Source organism: Coregonus clupeaformis, chromosome 14 (assembly GCF_020615455.1).
Source record: "Coregonus clupeaformis isolate EN_2021a chromosome 14, ASM2061545v1, whole genome shotgun sequence".
Lineage (NCBI taxonomy): Eukaryota > Metazoa > Chordata > Actinopteri > Salmoniformes > Salmonidae > Coregonus > Coregonus clupeaformis.
In genome coordinates this window covers 37,812,723-37,839,544 of record NC_059205.1, presented here as the reverse complement: position 1 = coordinate 37,839,544, position 26,822 = coordinate 37,812,723, and the positions used below count along the sequence as shown (strand labels likewise).

Here is a 26,822-nt window from a genome sequence, read left to right as displayed (position 1 = left end):
ACGAGGTATTTGCTCCAGACACCCGACAGGGCCCTCATCCCTGTCATTTGCAGTAGAAAGAAAAGGAGATATCACGGAAGGAGATCGGGGTGCTTGGTAAGGAGCCGGCGACGAGTGGCTAATCTGCTTTTGCCATTGATACTATTGGCCAATTTACAATCGCTTGATAATAAAGTGGACGAACTACAGGCACCAACGGGACATTAAAAACTGTAATATCTTATGTTTCACAGAGTCGTGGCTGAACGAAGACATGAAAAGCATACAGCTGGCGGGTTATACTGTATAGGCAGGATAGAACAGCAGCCTCTAGTAAGACAAGGGGTGGCGGTCTATGTATATTTGTAAACAACAGCTGGTGCACGATATCTAAGGAAGTCTCGCCTGAGGTAGAGTATCTCATGATGAGCTGTGGACCACACTATCTACCAAGAGAGTTTTCAACTATTTTCTTCGTAGCTGTCTATTTACCACCACAAACCGATGCTGCCACTAAGACTGCACTCAATGAACTGTATACGGCCATAAGCAAACAGGAAAACGCTCATTCAGATGCAGTGCTCCTATTGGCCGGGGACTTTAATGCAGGGAAACTTGAATCTGTTTTACCTAATTTCTACCAGGATGTTAAATGTGCAACCAGAGGGAAAACAACTCTAGACCACCTTTACTCCACACAGAGAGACACGTACAAAGCTCTCCCTCGCCCTCCATTTGGCAAATCTGACCATAATTATATCCTCCTGATTCCTGCTTACAAGCAAAAACTAAAGCAGGATGCACCAGTGACTCGGTCAATAAAAAAGTGGTCAGATGAAGCAGATGCTAAGCTACAGGACTGTTTTGCTAGCACAGACTGGAATATGTTCCGGGATTCTTCCGATGGCATTGAGGAGTACACCACATCAGTCACTGGCTTCAACAATAAGTGCATCGATGATGTCGTCCCCACAGTGACTGTACATACATACCCCAACCAGAAGCCATGGATTACAGGCAACATCTGCACTGAGCTAAAGGGTAGAGCTGCCGCTTTCAAGGAGCGGGACTAACCCGGAAGCTAATAAGAAAACCTGCTAAGTCCTCCGACAAACCATCAAACAGGCAAAGCGTCAATACAGGACTAAGATCGAATCATACCACCCTGGCTCCGACGCTCGTCGCATGTGGCAGGGCTTGCAAACTATTACAGACTACAAAGGGAAGCACAGCCACGAGCTGCCCAGTGACACGAGACTACCAGACGAGCTAAATTACTTTTATGCTCGCTTCGAGGCAAGTAACACTGAAACATGCATGAGAGCATCAGCTATTCCGGACGACTATGTGATCACGCTCTCCATAGCCGATGTGAGTAAGACCTTTGAACAGGTCAACATTCACAAGGCCGCAGGGCCACACGGATTACCAGGATGTGTACTCTGAGCATGCGCTGACCAACTGGCAAGTGTCTTCACTGACATTTTCAACCTCTCCCTGTCTGAGTCTGTAATACCAGCATGTTTCAAGCAGACAACCATAGTCCCTGTGCCCAAGAACACTAAGGTAACCTGCCTAAATGACTACCGACCCGTAGCACTCACATCTGTAGCCATGAAGTGCTTTGAAAGGCTGGTCATGGCTCACATCAACACCATTATCCCAGAAACCCTAGACCCAGTCCAATTTGCATACCGCCCCAACAGATCCACAGATGATGCAATCTCTATTGCGCTCCACACTGCCCTTTCACACCTGGACAAAGGAACACCTATGTGAGAATGCTATTCATTGACTACAGCTCAGTGTTCAACAACATAGTGCCTTCAAAGCTCATCACTAAGCTATGGACCCTGGGACTAAACACCTCCCTCAGCATCTGGATCCGGGACTTCCTGACAGGCCGCCCCCAGGTGTTAAGGGTAGGTAAAAACACATCCGCCACACTGATCCTCAACACGGAGGCCCCTCAGGGGTGCGTGCTCAGTCCCCTCCTGTACTCCCTGTTCACTCATGACTGCATGGCCAGGCACGACTCCAACACCATCATTAAGTTTCCCGATGACACAACAGTGGTAGGCCTGATCACCGACAATGACGAGACAGCCTATAGGGAGGAGGTCAGAGACCTGGCCGTGTGGTGCCAGGACAACAACCTCTCCCTTAACATGATCAAGACAAAGGAGATGATTGTGGACTACAGGAAAAAGAAGAGGACCGAGCAAGCCCCCATTCTCATCGACAGGGCTGTAATGGAGCAGGTTGAGAGCTTCAAGTTCCTTGGTGTCCACATCACCAACAAACTAACATGGTCCAAGCACACCAAGACAGTCGTGAAGAGGGCACGACAAAACCTATTCCCCCTAAGGAGACTGAAAAGATTTGGCATGGGTCCTCAGATCCTCAAAAGGTTCTACAGCTGCACCATCGAGAGCATCCTGACTGGTTGCATCACTGCCTGGTATGGCAACTTCTCGGCCTCCGACCACAAGGCACTACAGAGGGTAGTGCGTACGGCTCAGTACATCACTGGGGCCAAGCTTCCTGCCATCCAGGACCTCTCTACCAGGCGGTATCAGAGGAAGGCCCTAAAAATTGTCAAAGACTCCAGCTACCCTAGTCATAGACTGTTATCTCTGCTACCGCACGGCAAGCGGTACCAGAGCGCCAAGTCTAGTCCCAAGAGGCTTCTAAACAGCTTCTACCCCCAAGCCATAAGACTCCTGAACATCTAATCAAATGGCTACCCAGACTATTTGCAATTAACACATACCACTACTTTCCCCAATGCTACACATTCCTTTGTCTAATGCCCTTCTGCACACTTCTAACACCTAGGAACCTCCCTCCTACACACTGCTGCCACATGCCCATAAGCTTGACACCTGTAACAACGTAATGTATTTGTTACAAAAGCTCTTACAGGATAACATATATAGCCTAACATCACTTTGTCGGGCAAAGACTCAACATCAAAACTTGAAAGAACAGACAATGACTCTTCTGTTTCACCCCTCACGCCACACTGTCTGCGTCGCACCAAACAACGAGCATCACAAACACCGGGAATCTTCCCCTTCAGTTGGTCAACTTTTACATTTACTGCTACCCCAGTAATCACTCCTTTCAATGGCGCCCCCTTTTCTTGAGCGCAAAACAATTCACATCTCTTGCCCCCATTCGTTTAACGCAGAGGGCCTGCTCCCTCTGATGAGCAGAAACACAAACAATTATCACAAGACCCTCACCGATTCCACAGCACCCAACTCTGTTTTCACCCACCCTGAAACCACAAATGGATCAGCCAAAAGACAAGGTTCCACCTTCTCCAAAAACTTCACTCCTACTGTCACAGACTCATCTTTATCCTGACCCTCGGTGCAATCCTCGGGCTCCAAGAACTTCACCACACCTACCACCTCTGATACTCATTCACTTCCATTTCTCCTCCTGTTTTCAGCTCACTCGACTTATACTGTCTACCATTCTTCTTTAACAAACCATCTCCCTTTTTTCCGCCATTTTTACCGGTTCAATCTCACCCTCTTCCTCCCTCTCTCTCTTAGACCTCTCTTTTCCCCTCCATTCCTCTTCTGTATTCCACATATATGTCATGAGACTCATTTGCTACAGCACCTTGCTGCAACAACTGTCAACTTTGGTTCAAAGTTTGATCAACTCATTGTGAAGTGTTACACCTTGGAAACCGCAAATATCGTCTCGTCTTCTTGATCTAAATGCCCAGTCTTTAGTCAGATGTTGTTGTTGATGTAACATAGTAAACTAAATCCGGGACACTCCAATTAGTCTGATATGTTAGGTTTCGTATAGTATGTATTAATTTGTGGATTTCCATAATCTATTTCCTATGATATGTTCCGAATTGCAATTCGTACACTATGTTATGAATAGCAATTTATACAATATGTTACGAATTTGCAAAACATATAATATGTTACGAATACCAATTTGTTGTTGCTAATGTTGGCTAGATGGCTAATGTTAGATAGGCTAGGGGTTAAGGATAGGGGAAGGGTTAGTTAACATACTAAGTAGTTGCAATGTAGCTAAAAGTAGTAAGTAGTTGCAGTTACTAATTAGCTAAAATGCTAAAGTTGTCCGTGATGAGATTCAAACACGCAACCTTTGGGTTGCTAGACATTCGCGTTATACACCCACCCATCCACCTCGACCAACCACCCTATTTTGTTTTTGCCTTTAGTAACCCTATTTCTTATGTAACCATACCAAACGTTACATATCATACTAATTTCGAGAGTCCCAGATTTCCTTTTACTATGTTACGTCTAGTTTATGAGACCAGGCTGGTTGTACAACAACATTCTAAAACTAGTTAGTTTGATCTCGTCTCATCTCATTACAAAGTTAAACTTAACTGTGTCGTTACAGGAGCTGTATGATTGATTCCAGAATATATAGGCTAAAGAGCTCGCTGTAGCTCTTCAATGATTTCAAAGTCATATATTTATTTTTATTATCCATGAGCTACAAATATTGAAGCGGCTCAGGTGTAACCTAATGGCTTAATACTGTAGGTCTATCGATTGCACATACATGAAAGAGATGTCAATATGTAGCCTAATCTAGCTATCTTATAATTAGGTTATCTCGGTTTACTTATTTTTTATGTAGTGGAGAGCCAATGGCCATGGGTAGTTGAGCCAATGGCCACCATACCCCATACAAATGATGATTATATTTTGTCAGTTTTATGCAATGTGTCATGCATATGAACTCAAGATAGTGCATTTTTTATTGTTACAGAGCAGGCATCATCATACCCCGTGTATACAGATGTAAAACAAGCAGGGGTCTAGCCCCCTTGATGTTCTTGAGAGAGCAGCCAAGGAAGTGAGAGAAAGGAAGAAGTCAATTCGAGCACCAGCAAGAGATGAAAAAAAATAGACTGAATGACAGTGAAGAGGTACTGTACATTAACAAATAAGAAAATGTATATTTACCTGTGCAAAAGAGATGCTATGCTAGAGTAGCAGAGACACGGATGACATGGAGTCTGAGCTTGCTAAACATATCAAGATTCTCACGGACCAGTTTCATTATCTTTGTAGCCTCAAATGCAGAGAACTTGCCTACAAATTGGCACATTGAAACAACCTCCCTGTTCCAGACAACTGGTCAAGAACTGGAAGGGTAAGTGACATATCTGAATGTAGGCTTGCATTTAAGATATACTATACCCACATTCCATGAGTTACACTTTGACCTACCAGCACACCATCATTTTTACATTTACATCATTTAGCAGATGCTCTTATCCAGACAGGTTATCCAGACTTATCCTAACAGTAGTGAGTGGACACATTTTCTGTACAGGTCCCACGTGGCAATCGAACCCACAACCCTGGCGTTGCAAGCACCATGCTCTACCAACTGAGCCACACCCACTTACCCCAATGCAGCTGAATTGACCTGTCCCTATGCTCAATTTACCCCACACACGGGGGAAGTTATGCCAAGAGACCACTTTTTTTGGACAAGCTACAGTATGTTTTCAAAACTGTTATGTTTACATGAATTCTGATTATTTCCAGGGATACACAACATTCTAAAATATATGTAGATATCTTTGTTAGAAAGAATACTATATTTCACTTGAAGTAGTGGTTCTGAATGTAAAAATGGCTCAGATTACCCCACTCTCCCCTATCCTTGCTTCGCTTGATATAACATTGCAAACATTTTAGGCTATTAATATTCAATTATGACGTTTTTGGCGCTAATAATGACGGTTTTGCATAATGGATCGGAAATGTAAAGTTGCTGTTACGAAGGTTCTAACGATGAACTTAGCTTTAAGATGCTTTTGGGAAACCGGACTCAGAGCGGTAAGCACAGACGTTAGCAAAGTATTTTTGACCATGTTGTCTGTTCCATCATTGTTTCCCCTAGCTGGCCAAGAACAATAATGCTTTACCTAATAACAAAGTAGACATCCTATAATGCTAGGCATCTGCAGTGAACCCTTGACTTTTTCCACATTTTGGTACGTTACAGCTTTATACTAAAATGTATGGAAAAAAAATCCTAATCAATCTACACAAAATACCCCATAATGACAAAGCGAAAACAGGTTTTTAGACATTTTTTAGTATTCAGACCCTTTGCTATGAGACTCGAAATTGAGCTCAGGTGAATCCTCTTTCCATTGATCATCCTTGAGATGTTTCTACAACTTGATTGGAGTCCACCTGTGGTAAATTCAATTGATTGGACATGATTTGGAAAGGCACACACCTGTCTATATAAGGTCCCACAGTTGACAGTGCATGTCAGAGCAAAAACCAAGCCATGATGTCAAAGGAATTGGCCGTAGAACTCAGAGACAAGATTGTGTCAAGACACATATCTGGGAAAGGGTACTCAACATTTCTGCAGCATTGAAGGTCCCCAAGAACACAGTGGCCTCCATCATTCTTAAGATTCTTAAAGACTCTTCCTAGAGCTGGCCGCCCGGCCAAACTGAGCAATCGGGGGAGAAGGGCCTTGGTCAGGAAGGTGACCAAGAACCTGATGGTCACTCTGACAGAGTTCCTCTATGGAGATTGGAGAACCTTCCAGAAGGACAACCATCTCTTCAGAACTCCACCAATCAGGCTTTTATGGTAGAGTGGCCAGACGGAAGCCACTCCTCAGTAAAAGGCACATGACAGCCCGCTTGGAGTTTGCCAAAAGGCACCTAAAGGACTCTCAAACCATGAGAAACAAGATTCTCTGGCCTGATGAAACCAAGATTGAACTCTTTGGCCTGAATGCCAAGCGTCACGTCTGGAGGAAACCTGGCACCATCCCTACGGTGAAGCATGGTGGTGGCAGCATCATGCTGTGGGGATGTCTTTCAGCAGCAGGGACTGGGAGACTAGTCAGGATCGAGAGAAAGATGAATGGAGCAAAGTACAGAGAGATCCTTGATGAAAATCTGCTCCAGAGCTCTCAGGACTTCAGACTGGGGCGAAGGTTCACCTTCCAACAGGACAACGACTCTAAGCACACAGCCAAGACAACGCAGCTGTGGCTTCGGGACAAGTCTGAATGTCCTTGAGTGGCTCAGCCAGAGCCCGGACTTGAACCTGATCGAACATCTCTGGAGAGACCTGAAAATAGCTGTACAGCGACGCTCCCCATCCAACCTGACAGAGCTTGAGAGGTTCTGCAGAGAAGAATGGGAGAAACTCCCCAAATACAGGTGTGCCAAGCTTGTAGCGTCATACCCAAGAAGACTCGAGGCTGTAATCGTTGCCAAAGGTGCTTCAACAAAGTACTGAGTAAAGGGTCTGAATACTTATATAAATGTGATATTTCCGTTTTTTTTTTTTAAATGAATGTGCAAACATTTCTAAGAACTCATTATGGGGTATTGTGTGCAGATTGATGAGGGAAATTAAAAAAAAAATCAATTTTAGAATAAGCCTGTAACGTATTTTTTTTTTGAAAAAGTAAAGGCGTGTGAATACATTCCGAATGCACTGTATGTAGCTAAGCTGTTGAGGAAAATTAACTACCCAGGATTTTTTTCTTTTGAGTATTGATGACATACTGTCCCAATATTAGCCTACTGCACAGATATATTACTATGTTATTCCCAATTTGAGCTGTCTGGCTGAGATGTAGACAGACCTAGCCCAAAAGGTAGGCTACACATGTCTTGAGTATAAGACTGTAACATGACAAATAAAATGTTGATCCAAAAACAAAAAAAAGGCTAACATGACATTTATATTGAATGACTGGAAATATGTATTATTAATTCTGCCTAATAGCCTCCTTCTCCAATGATGAAAAAAAAAATGAACTCCCTTCATCTTAAACTGAATGTATTTACCCTGGAAACATCAAAGACAATTCTGTCATAGGCTGCGTTTACACAGGCAGCCCTATTCTGAAATGTATTCCACTAATTGGTCTTTTGACCAATCACATCAGATCTTTTCACATCAGATATTCTTCAGAGCTGATCTGATTGGTCAAAAGACCAGTTAGTGAAGAAATATCAGGATTGGGATAGCTGTGTAAATGTTGTGATATATGTAAAATATGTATATGTTAATTATTTATGCATAGTCACTTTAACTCTACCCACATGTACATATTACCTCTACTACCTCAACTAGCCGGTACCCCCCTGTATATATAGCCTCCCTACTGTTATTTTATTTTACTTCTGATCTTTTTTTCTCAACACTTTTTTGTTGCTGTTGTTTTATTTTACTTTTTTATTAAAAAAAATAATGCATTGTTGGTTAAGGGCTGTAAGTAAGCATTTCACTGTAATGTAAAATAAAATTTGATTTGATTTGATTTGAAATGGTAATATCTACTTCCAGATTAGGATTGGGATTGATGGAGTTTTTTGATTTGTGGTCTATCTAGGTCAGGGATGGGTAACCAGTCCTTGGGGGCTTGATTGGTGATACACTTTTGCACCAGCTGACACACCTGACTCCAATAATCAACTTATCATGGTCTTCAGTTTAGAATGCAATTAGTTTAATCAGGTGTGATAGCTATAGGGCTGGGGGAAAGTCGTACACTTATCAGGCCCTAAGGAAGGGAGTTGCCCATCCCTGATCTAGGTCTACATCTGAGCTGGAGTCCTTCCAGAACTACATTCTCATGTATGCAGTTTGCGATCCTCCAGTCTCTGGAGAAAAAGATTTGTATGATGTAAAACCAAAAACTCATTACAATATAATACTGTTATATTTTCAACAGATGTCCACTGATAGTAATGAAATTCTATAGACAAAATACTCACCATATATTATTATATCGTTAAGATACAGGAGACTTTGTCTACGCACTGAAAACTGCAAAGGACTACACCTACACTATATATACAAAAGTATGTGGACACCCTCCATAGACAAACATTGGCAGTAGAATGGCCTTACTGAAGAGCTCAGTGACTTTCAACGTGGCACCATCATAGGTTGCCACCTTTCCAACAAGTCAGTTTGTCAAATTTCTGGCCTGCTAGAGCTGCCCCGGTCAACTGTAAGTGCTGTTATTGTGAAGTGGAAACGTCGATGAGCAGCAACGGCTCAGCCGCGAAGTGGTAGGCCACACAAGCTCACAGAACAGGACCGCCGAGTGCTGTCTGTCTTCGGTTGCAACACACCGAGTTCCAAACTGCCTCTGGAAGCAACGTCAGCATAAGAACTGTTAGTCGGGAGCTTAATGAAATGGGTTTCCATGGCCAAGCAGCCGCACACAAGCCTAAGATCAACATACACATTGCCAAGCGTTGGCTGGAGTGTTGTAAGGCTCGCTGCCATTGGACTCTGGAGCAGTGGAAACGCATTCTGTGGAGTGATGAATCACGCTTCACCATCTGGCAGTCCGATGGACGAATCTGGGTTTGGCAGATGCCAGGAGAACACCTGCTCGAATGCATAGTGCTAACTGTTAACTTTGGTGGAGGAGGAATAATGGTCTGGGGCTGTTTTTCATGGTTCGGGCTAGGCCCCTTAGTTCCAGTGAAGGGAAATCTTAATGCTACAGCATACAATGACATTCTGGACGATTATGTGCTTCCAACTTTGTGGCAACAGTTTGGGGAAGGCCCTTTCCTGTTCCAGCATGACAATGCCCCTGTGCACAAAGCGAGGTCCATACAGAAATGGTTTGTCGAGATCGGTGTGGAATAACTTGACTGGCCTGCACAGAGCCCTGACCTCAACCCCATCGAAAACCTTTGGGATGAATGGGAATGCTGACTGCGAGCCAGGCATAATCGCCCAACATCAGTGCCCGACCTCACTAATGCTCTTGTGGCTGAATGGAAGCAAGTCCCTGCAGCAATGTTCCAACATCTAGTGGAAAGCCTTCCCAGAAGAGTGGAGGCTGTAATAGCAGCAAAGGGGGACCAACTCCATATTAATGCCCATGATTTTGGAAAGATATGTTCGACGAGCAGGTGTCCACATACCTTTGGTCAAGTAGCGTACATCCCAGATCGTTATAGAGCAGTGTTGAGAAGAAAGGTCTCTCAATTGTGGCTACCAAAGAGAATGATCCTAAGATCACATGACCCAAGACTTCCTGAAGTGCCACCACCAACATTGGCTGAGCTGCTACAACTTTGTTGAGAAGTCGCCACGCAACACAGAATGCAGTTAGCACACCTGCGCTTTCTCTGTTGTCAGACTTCCCAGGAAGTCTAAAAACCTACAGAGTACTCGGAAATGTTGTTGAAAGAGGTGGGCCTACAACCAAACATATAAATCATATGTAAATAAGGGAAGTTTGTGTGGGCAACAAACTTGTGTGAGAAACAATATTTGTGCATTCTTTATCTAGCATATAGGCATCATTATTTTACTTTTAGAATTATTTACTAAACAGTACAAAACAACTCGGTCCGATTACACAGATCAGGTCAAATAAAGTCTTATTAGGGAGACAAACAAGAATACAAGGTAGTCTCTGTAACCTTCTCCAAATAACTAAAGGACAGTGTAAGGGAAATATTCTGATAAAGTACTGAACTGATATCACCCAGACTAAGGAAAAAATAAACTACTCAAAGATACAGTATAACCAAATGGAATATTTTTCATAATTGGGATCCAAATGAAGAATAAAGTACAGTGTAGTCGTGGAATGTGTTAAACTTTTATGTAAACATACAGAGCATGGTAATACATAAATGGAATAGTGCAGCAGTGAAATGGCAGCAGCTGTGGGTTGTAAGGTCATGATCATGCACGCCACAAATTACATGTAACTAACTAATTAACTAGTTCCTTGAATTTTCTTTCGCGGGTGCCTCTTCATTATCTGGATAGACACTTGTGCTTTCTAGCTAACGTTACACCAATCAAAGCAGTGGAGCATGTAGTGAAGCAAAACTTTAGTGGTCAAAAACATTCATCTTGGGGCGACGAGGGGAGCGGGTTTGCAAAATGCTATCACATCAAGCAATTATACCATTTATAAAATGGGCAGATATACATTTGTTTAATAATTTTTTATTTTATTTGTATCCAATGGATTATGAAAACTTTCTGGTAAAAGAAATGGAGGTGAAAAAACCTAAGATTTCACCCCCTATTTCAATTTGCTCCATGACTCAGGTGTCCAAGTGGACACAAGGTTGTTTGGCTCATCTCAGTTGCGAAGTGGAAGAACTTTGCAGCTGTTTCTGATTAATAAACAATGCCATGCTGGTGGGTGGTAACGTTCAAATAAAACCCAGCCCTGAAATGAAACGTAAGCTAAAAATAATTTGTATGTCATGTCATAGAAAAAGACACCAACGCATTCACACAGATTTGCACGAAGTGGGCAGTTCAGATTTGGCTCATCAAGCCCAAACACACCTTCCTAATATTGAGTTGCACCCCCTTTTGCCCTCAGAACAGCATCAATTCGTTGGGGCATGGACTCTACAAGGTGTTGAAAGCGTTCAACAGGGATGCTGACCCATGTTGACTCCAATGCTTATGAAAAACCCAGAAGCGTTGCAGTTCTTGATGCGTTCAAATCGGTGTGTCTGGGACCTACTACCATACCCCGTTCAAAGACACTTAAATATTTTGTCTTGCCCATTCACCCACTGAATGGTACACATACACAATCCATGTCTCAATTATCTCGAGGCTTAAAAATCCTTTAACCTGTCTCCTCCCCTTCATCGACACTGATTGAAGTGGATTTACTATGTGACATCAATAAGGGATCATAGCGTTCACCTGGATTCACCTGGTCAGTCTGTCATGGAAGAATCAGGTGTTCCTAATGTTTTGTACACTTTGACTAAAACGATGACTTATTGACTTAAATCGTTGTGCAATATCATGGGTAAGCTCTGGCCATCGTCTTTCATCTCGAAAAAGTTTCAACTCATTAATTAGGCTATATTGTAGTAATGTTTGGCTGTATATTATATCCAGGTATTCACAGAGCCAATGTCCAAAAATGTTTACAGGTGATTATCAACTTGGGTTGTGTACATGTTTTTTTCTGTAGGATTCCAGTTTAGAAGAGCCGCTGACCATCCAGGGGCACAGGCAGGGCTGCAGAAAGGATTGGACAGGAAGACCGACTGCAAGGAGAGGCTGGCCGAGATGAAGGTTAGTAGAAATCTTTCACCTGTGGTACTGTTTAACCGTTTCACAACATTCAAATCATATCACACAACATTTGGCTGCATTCTGTAATTTTATGTTGCTTTTTTTCTTATCATTGCAGGATAAATAACAAGAACTGTCCTTTGAAGAAAGGGGAGAGTGTCAAGGGGTGCTGAAGGTGGGTGTGGTGCATGAATCAAGCGCAGGACGCAGAAGCTCAGTCCAAAAGACTTTAGTGCAATATTCACGTAGAAAATAAGCACAATAAGCCCGAAGGCGAAATAACGGCGCACACAGGCGTCAAACAAACGGCGCACTAACATGTGCGAAAAGCCTCTCCAAAACACTGGAGGGAAGTACGTAGCTCCAACACAAAACAGAAGAGCAATCACACACAAAGACAAACACACACAACGAGAACTAAATAGGACACTAACGAGGACTAACAAGACACAGGTGTACAACATCAAGACAAAACCAAACGAACATGAAACATAGATCGGTGGCAGCTAGTACTCCGGGGACGACGACCGCCGAAGCCTGCCCAAACCAGGAGGAGGAGCAGCCTCGGCCGAAACCGTGACAGAGAGGTTCTGGAGCTGGTTGCTTCCTGTCTACCTAGAGTGATTTTTGAGTAACGGAGAGGTATCCCAGGGTCTCCAGACATTCCAGACCACGGACAACCTCGCTGGTGCACCTGCCTAAATTGCAGGGAAACTCCTGCACTTTACAACACACAACTGCTGCCATTTCACCACTGTACTATTCCATTTATTTATTACCAATATGTTTACATAAAAGTTGAACTTTCCACCACTACACTGTACTTTATTCTTCATTTGGATCCCAATTATGAAAAATATTCCATTTGGTGATATCTTTATAAATGTTTTTTTTGGTGTGATTATTATTTTTCCCTCAGTCTGGGTGATATAATTTCAGTACTTTACTAGTTCAGTAATTTATCTGAATGTTTCCCTTACGCCAGGGGTGTCAAACTCATTCCGAGGGCTTAATGTCTGCAGGTATTGGGTTTTTCCTTTCATTTAAGACAACCAGGTGAGGGAAGCTCTTTACCAATTGGTGACCTTAAATAATCAATTAAGTACAGGGGAGGAGCGAAAACCCACAGACACTCAGCCCTCTGTGGGATGAGTTTGACACGTGCCTTACTGTGCTTTTGTTATTTGGAGAAGGTTACAGGAATTAACTTGTATTTTTGTTTATCTCCCTAATAAAACTTTATTTGACCTGATCTGTGTAATCGGACCGACTTGTTTTGTACTGTATTTACACCAGGGTAGTCCATCCATCTTTCTGTATATATACCCAGCTGTAGGTCTGCTAATTTGAAGTGAAAACTGTCAAGAGTATAGATATCCAGGAAAAGAGAACAGCTTAGTAAATAATTCTAAAACCATTCCAAAAGTACAATAATGATGTCTACAGTGGCTTGCGAAAGAATTCACCCCCCTTGGCATTTTTCCTATTGCTCCAGCTCCTTCAAGTTGGATGGGTTCCGCTGGTGTACAGCAATCTTTAAGTCATACCACCGATTCTCAATTGGATTGAGGTCTGGGCTTTGACTAGGCCATTCCAAGACATTTAAATGTTTCCCCTTAAACCACTCGAGTGTTGCTTTAGCAGTATGCTTAGGGTCATTGTCCTGCTGGAAGGTGAACCTCTGTCCCAGTCTCTCTGGAAGACTGAAACAGGTTTCCCTCAAGAATTTCCCAGTATTTAGCGCCATCCATCATTCCTTCAATTCTGACCAGTTTCCCAGTCCCTGCCGATGAAAAACATCCCCACAGCATGATGCTGCCACCACCATGCTTCACTATGGGGATGGTGTTCTTGGGGTGATGAGAGGTGTTGGGTTTGCGCCAGACATAGCATTTTCCTTGATGGCCAAAAAGCCCAATTTTAGTCTCATCTGACCAGAGTACCTCCTTCCATATGTTTGGGGAGTCTCCCACATGCCTTTTGGCGAACACCAAATGTGTTTGCTTATTTTTTTCTTTATGCTATGGCTTTTTTCTGGCCACTCTTCCGTAAAGCTCAGCTCTGTGGAGTGTACGGCTTAAAGTGGTCCTATGGACAGATACTCCAATCTCCGCTGTGGAGCTTTGCAACTCCTTCAGGGTTATCTTTGGTCTCTTTGTTGCCTCTCTGATTAATGCCCTCCTTGCCTGGTCCGTGAGTTTTGGTGGGCGGCCCTCTCTTGGCAGGTTTGTTGTGGTGCCATATTCTTGAAAAAATTGTATAATGGATTTAATGGTGCTCCGTGGGAAGTTCAAAGTTTCTGATATTTTTTTATAACCCAACCCTGATCTATACTTCTCCACAACTTTGTACCTGACCTGTTTGGAGAGCTCCTTGGTCTTCATGGGGCCACTTGCTTAGTGGTGTTGCAGACTCTGGGGCCTTTCAGAACAGGTGTATATATACTGAGATCATGTGACAGACCATGTGACACTTAGATTGCACACAGGTGGACTTTATTTAACTAATTATGTGACTTCTGAAGGTAATTGGTTGCACCAGATCTTATTTAGGGGCTTCATAGCAAAGTGGGTGAATACAATGCACGCACCACTTTTCCATTATTTATTTGTTCGATTTTTTTAAACAAGTTATTTTTTTCATTTCACTTCACCAATTTTGACTATTTTGTATATGTCCATGACATGAAATCCAAATAAAAATCAATTTAAATTACAGGTTGTAATGCAACAAAATAGGAAAAACGCCAAGGGGGTTTAATACTTTTGCAAGGCACTGTATATGCTGCATAAAGAATGCACAAATATTGTTTCTCACACAAGTTTGTTGCCCACACAAACTTCCCTTATTTACATATGCTTTATATGTTTGGTTGTAGGCCCACCACTTTCAACAACATTTCTGAGTACTCTGTAGGTTTTCACACTTCCCAGGAAATCGACAATAAGGAAAGCTCAGGTCCTTCCCCGCTGAAATATGTGCTAACTGCATTCTGTGTTGCGTGGCGACTTCTCCTCAAAGTTGTAGCAGCTCAGCCAATGTTGGTGGTGGCACTTCAGGGAGTCTTGGGTCATCTGATCTCAGGATCATTCTCCTTGGTAGCCCCAATTGAGAGCCTGTTCTTCTCAACATTGTTCTCTGAAGTTCTGGGATGTATATGTAGTCTTTTGCAGTTTTCAATGCGTGGACACAGTCTTCTGTAGCTGAAAGAGAATATATGGTGAGTATTTTGTCTATAAAATTACAGAACTGTAGTGTTGACATCTGTTGAAAATATAACAGCGATAACATGTATTATATTGTAATGAGTTCTAATAATTGACATTTGGGGGTTTTACGTCATACAAATATTTTTCTCCAGAGAGTGGAGGAGGGAAAGCAAATCTCCAGAGACTGAAGAAGGGAAAGCAAACCACGTATGTATGTAGCTCTGGAAGGACTCCAGCTCAGATGTAGACCTAGATAGACAACAAATAAAAAGTCTCTATCAATCCCAATCCTAATCTGGAATACGCTTTTAGCATTTGACAACTATGGCTGTGTAAAATGCAGCCTATTACAGAATTGCCTTTGAGGATCCAACCTTTCTATGTGAGTAAAGTACATGACTGATAAAAAATGTCACGACAGACCTGAGAGAAACAGCTAATGTGTTTGTAAACTTTCCAAATGTCGACAAAACAAAATATGCTAGACAAGGTGGGATCTTTTTGTGTTGGTTAAATTCATTATGCGAGAAATGCCGGTGGAAACGCTTTTATGCACAAATATTGATATAATAACCACCATGTAGAAGTAAACTTGGAGTCATGATATTCCACTGTGTATAGACGTCAATTCAACATTTATTCAACATTGGTTCAACGTAATGTCATTGAAATGACGTGGAAACAACGATTCAACCAGTGTGTGCCCAGTGGGATGTTGTGTGGTCCTCCCACTACAACTCGGGAAAGCATGCAGTTTATTAGGCTACAGATGAAATAAGTTATGATGAACTTCACAGGGTGGTGAAAGTGCACGGTGATGAGCTTGATGCTCCTTTCCAATAAATATCGCGGGTCTAATTCTGGCGACATGATCGATGCTTGGCTGCGATTTGACAAATACAAATAATCTCGCTCTTTTGTCCATAATAATCTCATAATGTACTGTAGGCTATACCCGCACTGTATCTGCGAGATGTTGGCTAGAGCGTATGTGCCAAGACCAGAGACTGGCTCATATAACGCAATTTGTTTTGTGATAAAACCATCAGTAGGGTTGAAAATGCGATGGAAACCCATTTAACTTGTGTTTTTTATTCAGTATATGGGAATTTAACCGCAAAAGTAATTTTAATGTGCACTACGTCATCACGCAAACACTTTTATCTGCAACAAGTCAATTTGATGGAAACACATCTCTGGTGGGAAAATTTGCATATTGTTTTTATGTGGATTTTAGAATATTCGCATGAAATCTGTCACCAATTGGATAAAAACATAGCTACCCACTGGGCACAGACATCAATTGAATGTCTATTCAACATGGGTTCAACGTAATTTCATTGAAATGACATGGAAACAATGTTGATTCAACCAGTGTGTGCCCATTGGGTAGTCTTAGATTTCCAGGGTATATACATTCAGTTTAGGATGAAGGGCGTTAGTCTTTTTCTTCATCTTTGGAGAAAGAAGCTACTAGGCAGAATGTGGTGTGATGGAGGCATTTGAAATTAAACATTTAAAATGTGGATGGAAATGGGGCTTATGATCAGTGAGGTATTTTGGACTCCTAATGATGACAGCTGAATTCTTTAAACACAACACTCCACAGAAGCAAGATTTATTCACTATCGGTTGCAAAAGGCACAGCAGATTCCTTGTCTAGTAGTCCCAAGTGAGGAATTCAAATATTCCCATAAAAATGGTCATCTAAAAAGTACCCAATACTCATCCTGATAAATAAGGCTGTGAAGTAGCCTACTCACCATGTGGTAGGTAGGCATGGCTAACTGCAGACAGGACAATGAGGGAGTTCTATTAACCTGAGACGCGGTGCACTGGTCTATGGCCCATTGACGTGAACTGGCAAAAGCAGTGAGGCTCACAACCGGGAGGCAGCCCGGTTCCGAAATTAATGCACTTTTCACCCTGTGCAAACTCCTCCCACCGGGGTAACCCGGGCCAGAATCCTCTCATTGTTTTGACTGCACAGGAGATCGAGGGTGTGTGTGTAACTTGAGCAAAACAAGCAGGCTACTACAAGAATCACCCCATCAAAACAAGGACCAGATGTTCTGTAGGAATGGCTCATACTGGCTTCACAAAGTCCGGTAAGATGGTCTGCATGTCGGTTCTTTAGTTGCTGAATGTTATGTGGGTTAGTTTCAGTTTGCATGTGAAATTCCTAACATTGTTCAGTAGGCTGTCTACCTTTAAAAGTTGTCTGTTTTGTATACTCGCCTCAGTTCAAGTTCAAAGCCGATTATGTCTGCATGCTCGAATGCCAAATTTCAAAACAGCAATTGCACTGCTTTTATCAATTGAAAAAGAAGCCTACTTTTTATGGCATTCAGTGTTTACATAACCTTTAAAGTAGAGACATGCCTTTCACTTTCAACTTCATGAATTAGGCTATATAATATTAATGTGTGGCTTCGTGTAATATTTTGCTTTCAAATTACAGCTCCATTCAGGTATTCACAGAGCCATTATCAGATGATTATCAACTTAGACTTCATATTTAACCATTAGAAGTTAGTGGCAAAGCATTATCTTGCGTATTGGAAAGTCCAAGGACTTTGTCCTAGAAGGCTAAGTTGGCTAATTAAAGTTAATGTTCTTTGTGCAAACCTTAGCACTTGGGATAGGCTACTGCAGTAACTGTGGTAACCAGGTTACAGCACGGTATCCCTACTGCTGCTAGAGGGATACTTTTACTATGCTTATGTGTCTTATTTAGAGAAGCTGGTGAACTGGTTTGGTTGGTATGTCAGTACTAACTATTTTCACATGCTTTTTGGGGGGGATGGACATGCATTCTGTAACTCACGACTGCTTCTTCAACTAAAAACTTAAACCTGGACTAAGCCCATAAGATTGCCTTGTTAAAGCTGCACTGCATGTGTAACAATGTGTGTACATGTGTGCAATTGTGCAAACGCCAATATACCTTAGAAGAACCCCAGCTCTCGGAGTAGCCTCCCGTGCTCAAAAGTGCTGTCTGCGGGAAGGAAAGATGGCGGAAATGTTTGATTCTGTTGGATACTGACGGAGTGTCAGGTGAAGATGAGAGCACAGAGAGTGAGAATGAGTGGTCTACAGTGGTGAAAAAGAAAGGAAATGAGAAGTAAAGTTGTGGTGGAAAATAGGAAACCCCTAGACTAGTTTTTAGTCAGAGTGAGGGTTCTGGACCAATTCGTTTGGCATCTCCAGGAAAAACTGGGAAGCGTTGGAGGATAATGTGGCAATGGTCAGAGTCACAAGAAGTGTTCTTATTTATATTTTTTGTGAGTCTGTGGAGCAGAAGAAGCGTGCTTTACATTTCAAAAAGATATCAGTATGGAATGTTTTGTGTATTGATTTTCAAAGCAGGGTGCCTATCAAGGGGGTTATCTCTGCGGTGTTCTAATTATCATTGCAGGCTAAATTGCAAGAGCTGTCCTTTTGAAGAAAGGGGAGAGATGCTGGAGCTGGTTGCTTCCCGGCTACCTGGAGTGATTTTTTAAATCATGGAGTACCAGAGAGCTATCCCAGGGTCTCCAGACATCCCAGACCACGGATAACCTCGCTGTTGCGCCTGCCTGAATTGCACATGGAGACTCCTGCACTTTACAACATACAACTGCTACGATTTCACCACTGCACTATTCCATTTATTTATTACCAAGTACCAAAGACTTTCCATGACTACACTATACCTTATTCTTCATTTGGATCCCAATTAAGAAAAATATTCAATTTGGTGATATCTCTGTAAGTAGTTTTATTTATTTTTTTCCGGGTGATATCAATTCTGTGCTTTACCAGTTCAGTACTTTATCAGAATGTTTCCCTTACACTGTGCTTTTGTTATTTCGAGAAGATTACAGAGACTACCTTGTATTCTTGTTTATCTCCCCAATAAACATATATCTATATATATATATATATATATATATATATATATTTGACCTGATCTGTGTAATCGGACCGACTTGTTTTGTACTGTATTTACACCAGGGTAGTCCATCTGTGTTTCTGGATATCTACCCAACTGTAGGTCTGCTAATTTTAAGTGAAAACTGTCAAGAGCGTAGATATCCAGGAAAGAGAACAGTTTAGTAAATAATTCTAAAACCATTTCAAAAGTAGAAAAAGTATGCCTATATGCTAGATAAAGAATGCACAAATATTGTTTCTCACACAAGTTTATTGTTGCCCAAACAAACTTCCCTTATTTACATATGATTTATATGTTTGGTTGTAGGCCCACATCTTTCAACAACATTTCTGAGTACTCTGTAGGTTTTCACACTTCCCAGGAAGTCTGACAATGGGGAAAGCTCAGGTCCTTCCCCACTCGAAGGTGTGCTAACTGCATCCTGTCTTGCGTGGCAACGTCTCCTGGAAGTTGTAGCAGCTCAGCCAATGTTGGTGGTGGCACTTCAGGGAGTCTTGGGTCATCTGATCTCAGGATCATTCTCCTTGGAAGCCCCAATTGAGAGCCCATTCCTAACACTGCTCTCTGAAGTTCTGGGATAGTCCTTTCTGGTTTTCAATGCGTAGACACCGTCTCCTGTAGCTGAAAGATAATAATATTGGTGAGTATTTTGTCCATAGAATTTCATTACTATCAATAGCTAGGTTTTCATCCAATTTGCGACGTATTTTCATGCGAATATTCCAAAAAAGTATGCGCATTTTCCCACCAGTGGTGTTTCCACCAAATTGACTTGTTGACTTGATGGTTATTATATCAATATTTGCTAATAAAGGCGTTTCCACTGCCATTTCTCGCGTAATTTGACACAAAAACATCCCAACATGTCAAACGAACAAATTATCTGTTGCCGTTTATAAATGTGTACCGAAACATCCTGTTTCCATCCCAGTTGTCATAAAAAAATGTTATACGTTGTGACTTTACTTTAATTAAAACTGTGGATGGAAACGTGGTTAGTGCAGAATTGTAGTGTTGACATTTGTTAAATTGTAGAGTTCTTATAATGATTTTTTTGCGGTTTTACATCATGCAAATATTTTTCTCCAGAGACTGGAGAAGGGAAAGCAAACCGTGTACATGGGTATGTAGTTCTGGAAGGACTCCAGCTCAGATGTAGACCTAGATCAGGGATGGGCAACTCCTGTCCTCGGAGGCCTGATTGGTGTCACACTTTCCCCCAGCCCTATAGCTATCACACCTGATTAAATTAATTGCATTCTAAACTGAAGACCATGATTAGTTGATTATTGGAGTCAGGTGTGTCAACTGGGGCTGGGGCAAAAGCGTGTCACCAATCAAGCCCCCGAGGACTGGAGTTGCCCATCCCTGACCTAGATAGACAACAAATAAAAAAAAACTCCATCAATCCTAATCTGGAATACGATTTTACCATTTGACAAGGCTGCGTTTACAAAGGCATCCCAATTCTGATATTTTCTTTTCACTAATTAGTCAAAGGCAGAATGAAGAATGAATGTTTACAGTCATTCAATATAATGAGAGGTAGGTAGCCTAGTGGTTAAGAGCATGGGCCAGTAACCGAGAGGTTGCTGGTTCAGAACCAACTAGGTGAAAAATCTGTCTGTGCCCTTGAGCAAGGCATATAAACCCTAATTGCTCTAGGGTCGCTGTCAATAATGGCTTATCCCTGGCCGTGCCCTCACTCTCAGGAGAGTGGGCCATGCAAAAAACGAATTTCCAATTCACATGTGTGCATGCCCCGCCCACCTTAGATCTGTCTTTTTCAGCCATATATTTCCTTGTTTTTATTTTACGCTTGCGACTCTTTCATCCACTTGCTTGTGGTTATCGTTTTTTCCCGTTAACGTTGCGACCTTGGGAATTTTTGTAATGTTCTGTCAAACACACCCCGGTAATGGCTGAAATGGGCTCAATGTCTTTTGTTGCATCTATAAGAACGCTAAAGCTTCATCAGGAAATCATTTAGTACAGTTTAAATGTTTACAAATTAGATGCGCTGAAATTAAAGCATCTTCCGAAAACGAAATATAGTGACATTATGTCTGATTTTGCCCAAAAAATAAAGTATGTCTAGATGGGTGTAATCTAGAGCCAAGCATGTAGATTTTTTATCCGAGGCCTTCCTGCTATTGACACACTTGTTGAATTAGGAAACAGAACGTGACAACAACAGTAATTAATGAGGCAGTCTAGACCGCGCAGGTGAGTGCAGGTAGGCCTAGACAGAGCAAGTTTTTGGTGGTTGCAACCCTGTTCCACCCATTTATGTTAATCTATTCAAATATGCAAATACACCCTTTATTTTAACACAACATATTTTGAATTCCCACCAAAATCCCTGAACTTCAGTCATTATTTGTCTGTGCCAGTAAAATGTTTTATGTGCTATAATTCAGTCAATATCTGATGGATTTTATGAATTCAAAAAGTTTGGAGTGTCTTCATCCATTGGACAATTGTTGCATTTATTAGAATTGTTTTAAAAACCTTTTTAAAATGTTGATGACTGTTTCCACTTGTACATGTGTGAAATAGGACAAATGTAAGCACCCACCTAATTGTATTATTATTATTATTATTATTATTATTATTATTATTATTATTATTATTATTATGTCATGTTACAGTCTTATACTCAATACATGTGTAGCATACCTTTTGGGCTAGGTCTGTGTACATCTCAGCCAGCCAGCTCAAATAGGGAATAACATACTCTGTGCAGTAGGCTAATATTGGGATAGTATGTCCTCAATACTCAAAAAGTAAATCCTGGGTAGTTAATTTTCCTAAACAGCTTAGCTACATAGATGCCTAGCATTATAAGAAGTCTACTTTGTTATTAGGTAAATTCTTCTTCTTCTTGGCCAGCTAGGGGAAACAAAATAAAAAATACTTTGCTAAAGTCTGTGCTTACCGATCTGAGACCAGACGAGATCAAACTACCATAGCTAGTTTTAGAATGTTGTGTTGTAGGCTACAACAGCTCAAGAAGATGAGCAGTGTTGCCAACTATTTGTGGCACAACTGCGGTCCTCAACGTAGCATTCCCCCCCCTCTCCCGCCGCACACTCCCTTCCCTTGTGCTACTCTGCCTGTGTGTGCACCTTTGCTGTGACTTTTGTTGCACAGAAAGCTTCTCCCACTTTCGTTTGCGGCAGAATTAAGTGGGAAAAGTGGCTAAATACTACAATGGAAACCCTCGGTGTCAACACTCCCCAAAGGCAGCCTTTTACCAATAAAAGTCGCTGGAGGGGTCTGAAAACTCGCTAAATATAGTGACAAAGTCGCTAAATTGGCAACATTGAAGACAAGACTTGCAGTTGAGACAGTTTGTAGTAAAGGAGTGTCATGAAATACATGCATTAGATAAATATCGAGATGCATCCAGCTGCAGCCCCGCAGCAGCCTGTGACTAAAACTAGCATCACTAAAACCAATACTATCGCCATCTACTGGCTGTGGTTAATCCCTACCACATAGATGTGAACTCCTTTTCTTTCCTAGATTCCTTTCCTCGCTCCCTTTCCTCCATTCCTAGCTTCCTTTCCTTCTTCCTTTCCTCTCTATTGGCCGTGGTTAATCATAGGAACGGAGGAAAGGAAGTTAGGAAAGGAGGGCAAGGGAGCTAGGTAAGGAATCTATGAAAGAAAAGGAGGAAATTAAAGGGATCTAGGAAAGGATGAAAGGAGCTAGGAAAAGGAAGGAGAGGAAAGGGAAGTAAGGAAGTAAAGGAAGCTAGGAAAGGGAGATAGGAAAGGAAGCTAGGAAAGGAGAAAAATAAAGAGAGCTAGGAAAGGAGGAAAGGAAATGGAGTGAGGAAAGAAAAACAATAAGGAAAGGAAGAAAGGAAAGTGAGCTAGGAAAGGTGGAAAGGAGCTAGGAAAGGATATAATGGAAAGGGATATGGGGAGGGAGGAGAGGAGAGGAAAGGAAAGGAAAGGGGGGAAGGAAAGGAAGCTAGGAAAGGAGGAAAAGAAAGGGCGCTAGGGAAGGAGGAAAGGAAAAAGGAAAGGTAAGGAGATAAGAAAAGGGAGATAGGGAAGGAGGAAATGGAGGTAGGAAAGGAAGCTAGGAAAGGAGGAAAGAAAGCTAGTAAAGGAGGAGAGGAAATGGAGGTAGGGCAGGAAAGGAAGCCAGGAAAGGAGGAAAGAAAGCTAGTAAAGGAGGAGAGGAAATGGAGCGAGTAAAGGTGGAAAATAAAGGAGGAAAGGAAAGGGAGCAAGGAAAGGAATCTGGGAAAGAAAAGGAGGATTTCACATCTATGTGGTAGGGATTAACCACGGCCAGTAGATGGCGATAGTATTGGTTTTAGCGACAGACTGGTTTTAGTCAGAGGCTGCTGCGGGGCTGCAGCTGGATGCTTTGTAAATATCTGCAAGCTAGGCTAGCTATGTGCAGCAAAAAAGCTAGCAAGATATTATATGTAGTTAACAATGTCTTACCTTTTCAGCCGAAAATATGCAAACTCTGGGTCGATTTTGAATCCCTTCAACTCTCCACTGTGTGAACGCAAATCTGAGGTTTACTCTTGTCTTGGCCTGGGCTCTATTGCTTTCCGTTTTCGCCTGTCTGCTCTCCAAAGTTCTCTGTTTCTTTGGCATAGATAGAGGAGTAGCTGCTGCTGGGTCAGGTCGTTGGCTCCTCGCGTCTGCCATGTCTGTAAGCTAGCTATCTCCGCTAACCAAGTGTGGATATGGACTCAGCTAGCTAGCTATCATACACCTACCAGTTAAAATATCCCTGAGCTACGGAAACACGTCACTCATTATGCGCAGCACAGAATCTGATGGGAAAATCCGACAGGGAAAATGTATACCTATGAATAGAGCGGTTGTCAGGCAGGCTAGAGGCACAATATTATTACTTTTGCTTCACATTGGATGACCACTAGAGACTTACTGGAGCAGAAAAATGTTACATAATGCAGCTTTAAGAAATGTGCAGCAATGTCATGCAGGAACTTTGCCTTAGGCTGCTGAGTGATAAAGATCTAGCGGACAACATTCTTGCCAGATCAGATACAGGCTTGCTCATTTGCTATGTTTCTTTTCCTGTTTTGGTTAATGACAAAATAGGCTTCTTGTGCTTTATTCTTATAGTCACAGGGCCTTGAAGCGGACACACACACACACACACACACACACACAGAGCTCAGTGGGCAAGACATGACCAAGTAGTCTTTTTGCTTTTTCAGTATGAGTTATTTAATGAGGATTACGGAATCACACACTGACTTGACAAATGTCTTCTCTCTAATAGGGTAGATGGAGCCGGACATGGATTAAACTAAGTACTGTGACACAACAACTGTAAAGAAGAGAGGAGGAGAGACATCAAGAGCAGAAACATCTGTAAATCTCTCTGTGGATGTGTAATGGTTCCCTAATCTGCATATTCATACCGCGGGAACAACAGACTGTTTGTGGTTTGACATCTTGTGACTGTCATTGACACAACAGACCAAACTCATCATAATGGAACCTCTCTCACAACAAGACTCCATTCTAGATTGTCAGATCTCACAACAGGACTCCATGTTAGAATGTCAGATCTGTTTGAACTACTACAGTTCATGGCGTAGGCCCAAGCTCCTGGACTGCCAGCACACCTGCTGCTCAGTGTGCTTGACCCAGATGAGGATGAGCCAGAGTGATCTGCGCTGTCCCTGGTGTCGCTGTGTCACCACCCTGCCCCCAGGGGTCTCTGTCTCCCAACTCCTAGATGACCCAGACACTATGGCCATCATCTCTGTCCCATACACCCCAGAATACACACCTGTCTTCATACGGCTGCCTTGTAACGCCTGCTACCTGCCCCTAGACAACCATGAGAGGGCTACAGGGTTGGAGGAGGAACATGGGATGAGGGAGAGGGAGGAAGGTAGTTGTAAGAGCTCGTTTGGGACCAGGTTCTGCTTTGTGGTTGTTGTGGGATTTGTCCTACTCTTACTTGTGTACATTATACTGCACACCATGACCTGCAGCTCAAAACAGTTCACCATGATATCCTGTGGCTGAAAGACTTGATAATAATAAGTTATTTAGGATCTTTCTGTCTCACTCCCCAGAATTACAGGACATTGTCACAATGCCAGCATTCAGGTTATTTCTCAACCAGGAATAGTTCTGCCATACTGATGAAGGAAATGGTTGTCATACTTTGTATCAAATGATTTCTCATGTCTTTGTGCAATAAAGAGTTAAAATATTTTTTGTTAAAGTCTTCCTTTTCAACTACAGTTGATGCTGTTTGACTTTTTAGTGACATTTAATCTTTAGGTCACACACAATCAAGGCTCTAAATTAATATTGTTCATTAGTAGCACTGATTTAGTTTAACAAGTAATACTTTTTTTTCTAAAAAGATAAGTGTCAAAATTATTGGCACCCATGTTTTCAATACTTTGTGCACCCTCCCCTTGTGAGGATAATGTCACTGAGCCTTTTTCTATAATGTTTTATGAGATTGGAGAACACATTGGGAGGATCTGAGACCAATCCTCCATAGAGGGCTTGCAGTTGACGTAGATCGCCTCCTGGCGGCCATGTTGGAAGACTGCATGAATTATTCTGACAACAACAGCCAAGTTGCTACCCCAAACTGCATGATAACAGTGCCTAAAACTAGTTGATTTATCACCACAGTCATTTTCTGTGGAGTATTTGGCTGATCTAACAAGATTCCTCGCAATCATGAAACACCATTGGTGACACCAATAAGATAAGACTCAAGAACTGTCAGAAAAGCGAAGAAACCTTTTTGCCTGTCAAGACCTGAATCAAGACAGCTGTCAATACAGGGTTTGCTACAATCATTTCATCACTGGTAAATCAAGTCGATTTCGAGTTTAGTTTCATCGAGTCCCCTGTAGCTCAGTTGGTAGAGCATGGCGCTTGCAATGCCAGGGTTGTGGGTTTGTTTCCCACGGGGGGCCAGTATGAAAAATGTATGCACTCATTAACTGTAAGTCCCTCTGGATAAGAGCGTCTGTTAAATGTAGTGTACGGTTATGCTAACCATGTGTTAACAACAACACTAAGTTACCCAAAATTAGTTAGCTGGATAGCTTGTAGTCTAGTCATTAGCATGTGTCACTTGAGTTTAAAGTTTTGGGGAAGACATTTTTTTACCATAAAAATGCTCCTTTATAACATGCCTCTAGCATTGCATTTGCAGACTAATGTAAGCCTACTATTCCTAATGTGATGTGTAGATTGGATAGGGATTATGTTATGATGTTTTCATAGTGTTGTGGGAACCAGGTTAAAGTTAGTAAATAAGTGGTTCTTGGTGACGCACAGTCTGGAGGCCAAGGATTCCATTATGTCAAGGGAGATTACTGAGGTTTATCTTAGAATGATTGATGGACATGATATACTGACTTGGGGTACAAGGTAATAACATCAAAGAAGGGTGTGCCACTGATGGTTAACAGATGTTATTGAAGAAACGTGTAACAGGGACTATAAGAAGAGAGATATTTTCTTTGTCTGGTAGTTCGAAAGAGGCGAAGCACGTGCCTTTTGTTAGACGAACCCGATATCGAATATTAAATATTGG

The 26,822-nt window shown here is 42.0% G+C and overlaps 1 protein-coding gene across 3 annotated transcripts; it reads left to right on the top strand.

Annotated features, from left to right (window-relative positions):
• Positions 1-15,010: 15,010 nt before the first annotated feature.
• On the top strand, positions 15,011-25,471 carry LOC121581508 (E3 ubiquitin-protein ligase RNF152-like). Of its 3 annotated transcripts, none has more exons than XM_041897004.1 (3): positions 15,011-15,312; positions 15,454-15,508; positions 24,522-25,471. In XM_041897004.1, exon 3 carries the CDS (start codon positions 24,737-24,739, stop codon positions 25,277-25,279), a length of 543 nt encoding a protein of 180 aa, XP_041752938.1. In that variant the 5' UTR covers positions 15,011-15,312; positions 15,454-15,508; positions 24,522-24,736; the 3' UTR covers positions 25,280-25,471. The 3 variants fall into 3 exon arrangements, with proteins under 3 accessions (XP_041752938.1, XP_041752939.1, XP_041752940.1); XM_041897005.1 differs by having other exon boundaries at positions 15,454-15,512; XM_041897006.1 differs by lacking the exon at positions 15,454-15,508.
• Positions 25,472-26,822: the final 1,351 nt, after the last annotated feature.

Coding starts and splice junctions, on each gene's coding strand:
- LOC121581508 (XM_041897006.1), top strand. CDS start 24,737: ATGGAACCTCTCTCACAACAAGACTCCATTCTAGATTGTCAGATCTCA.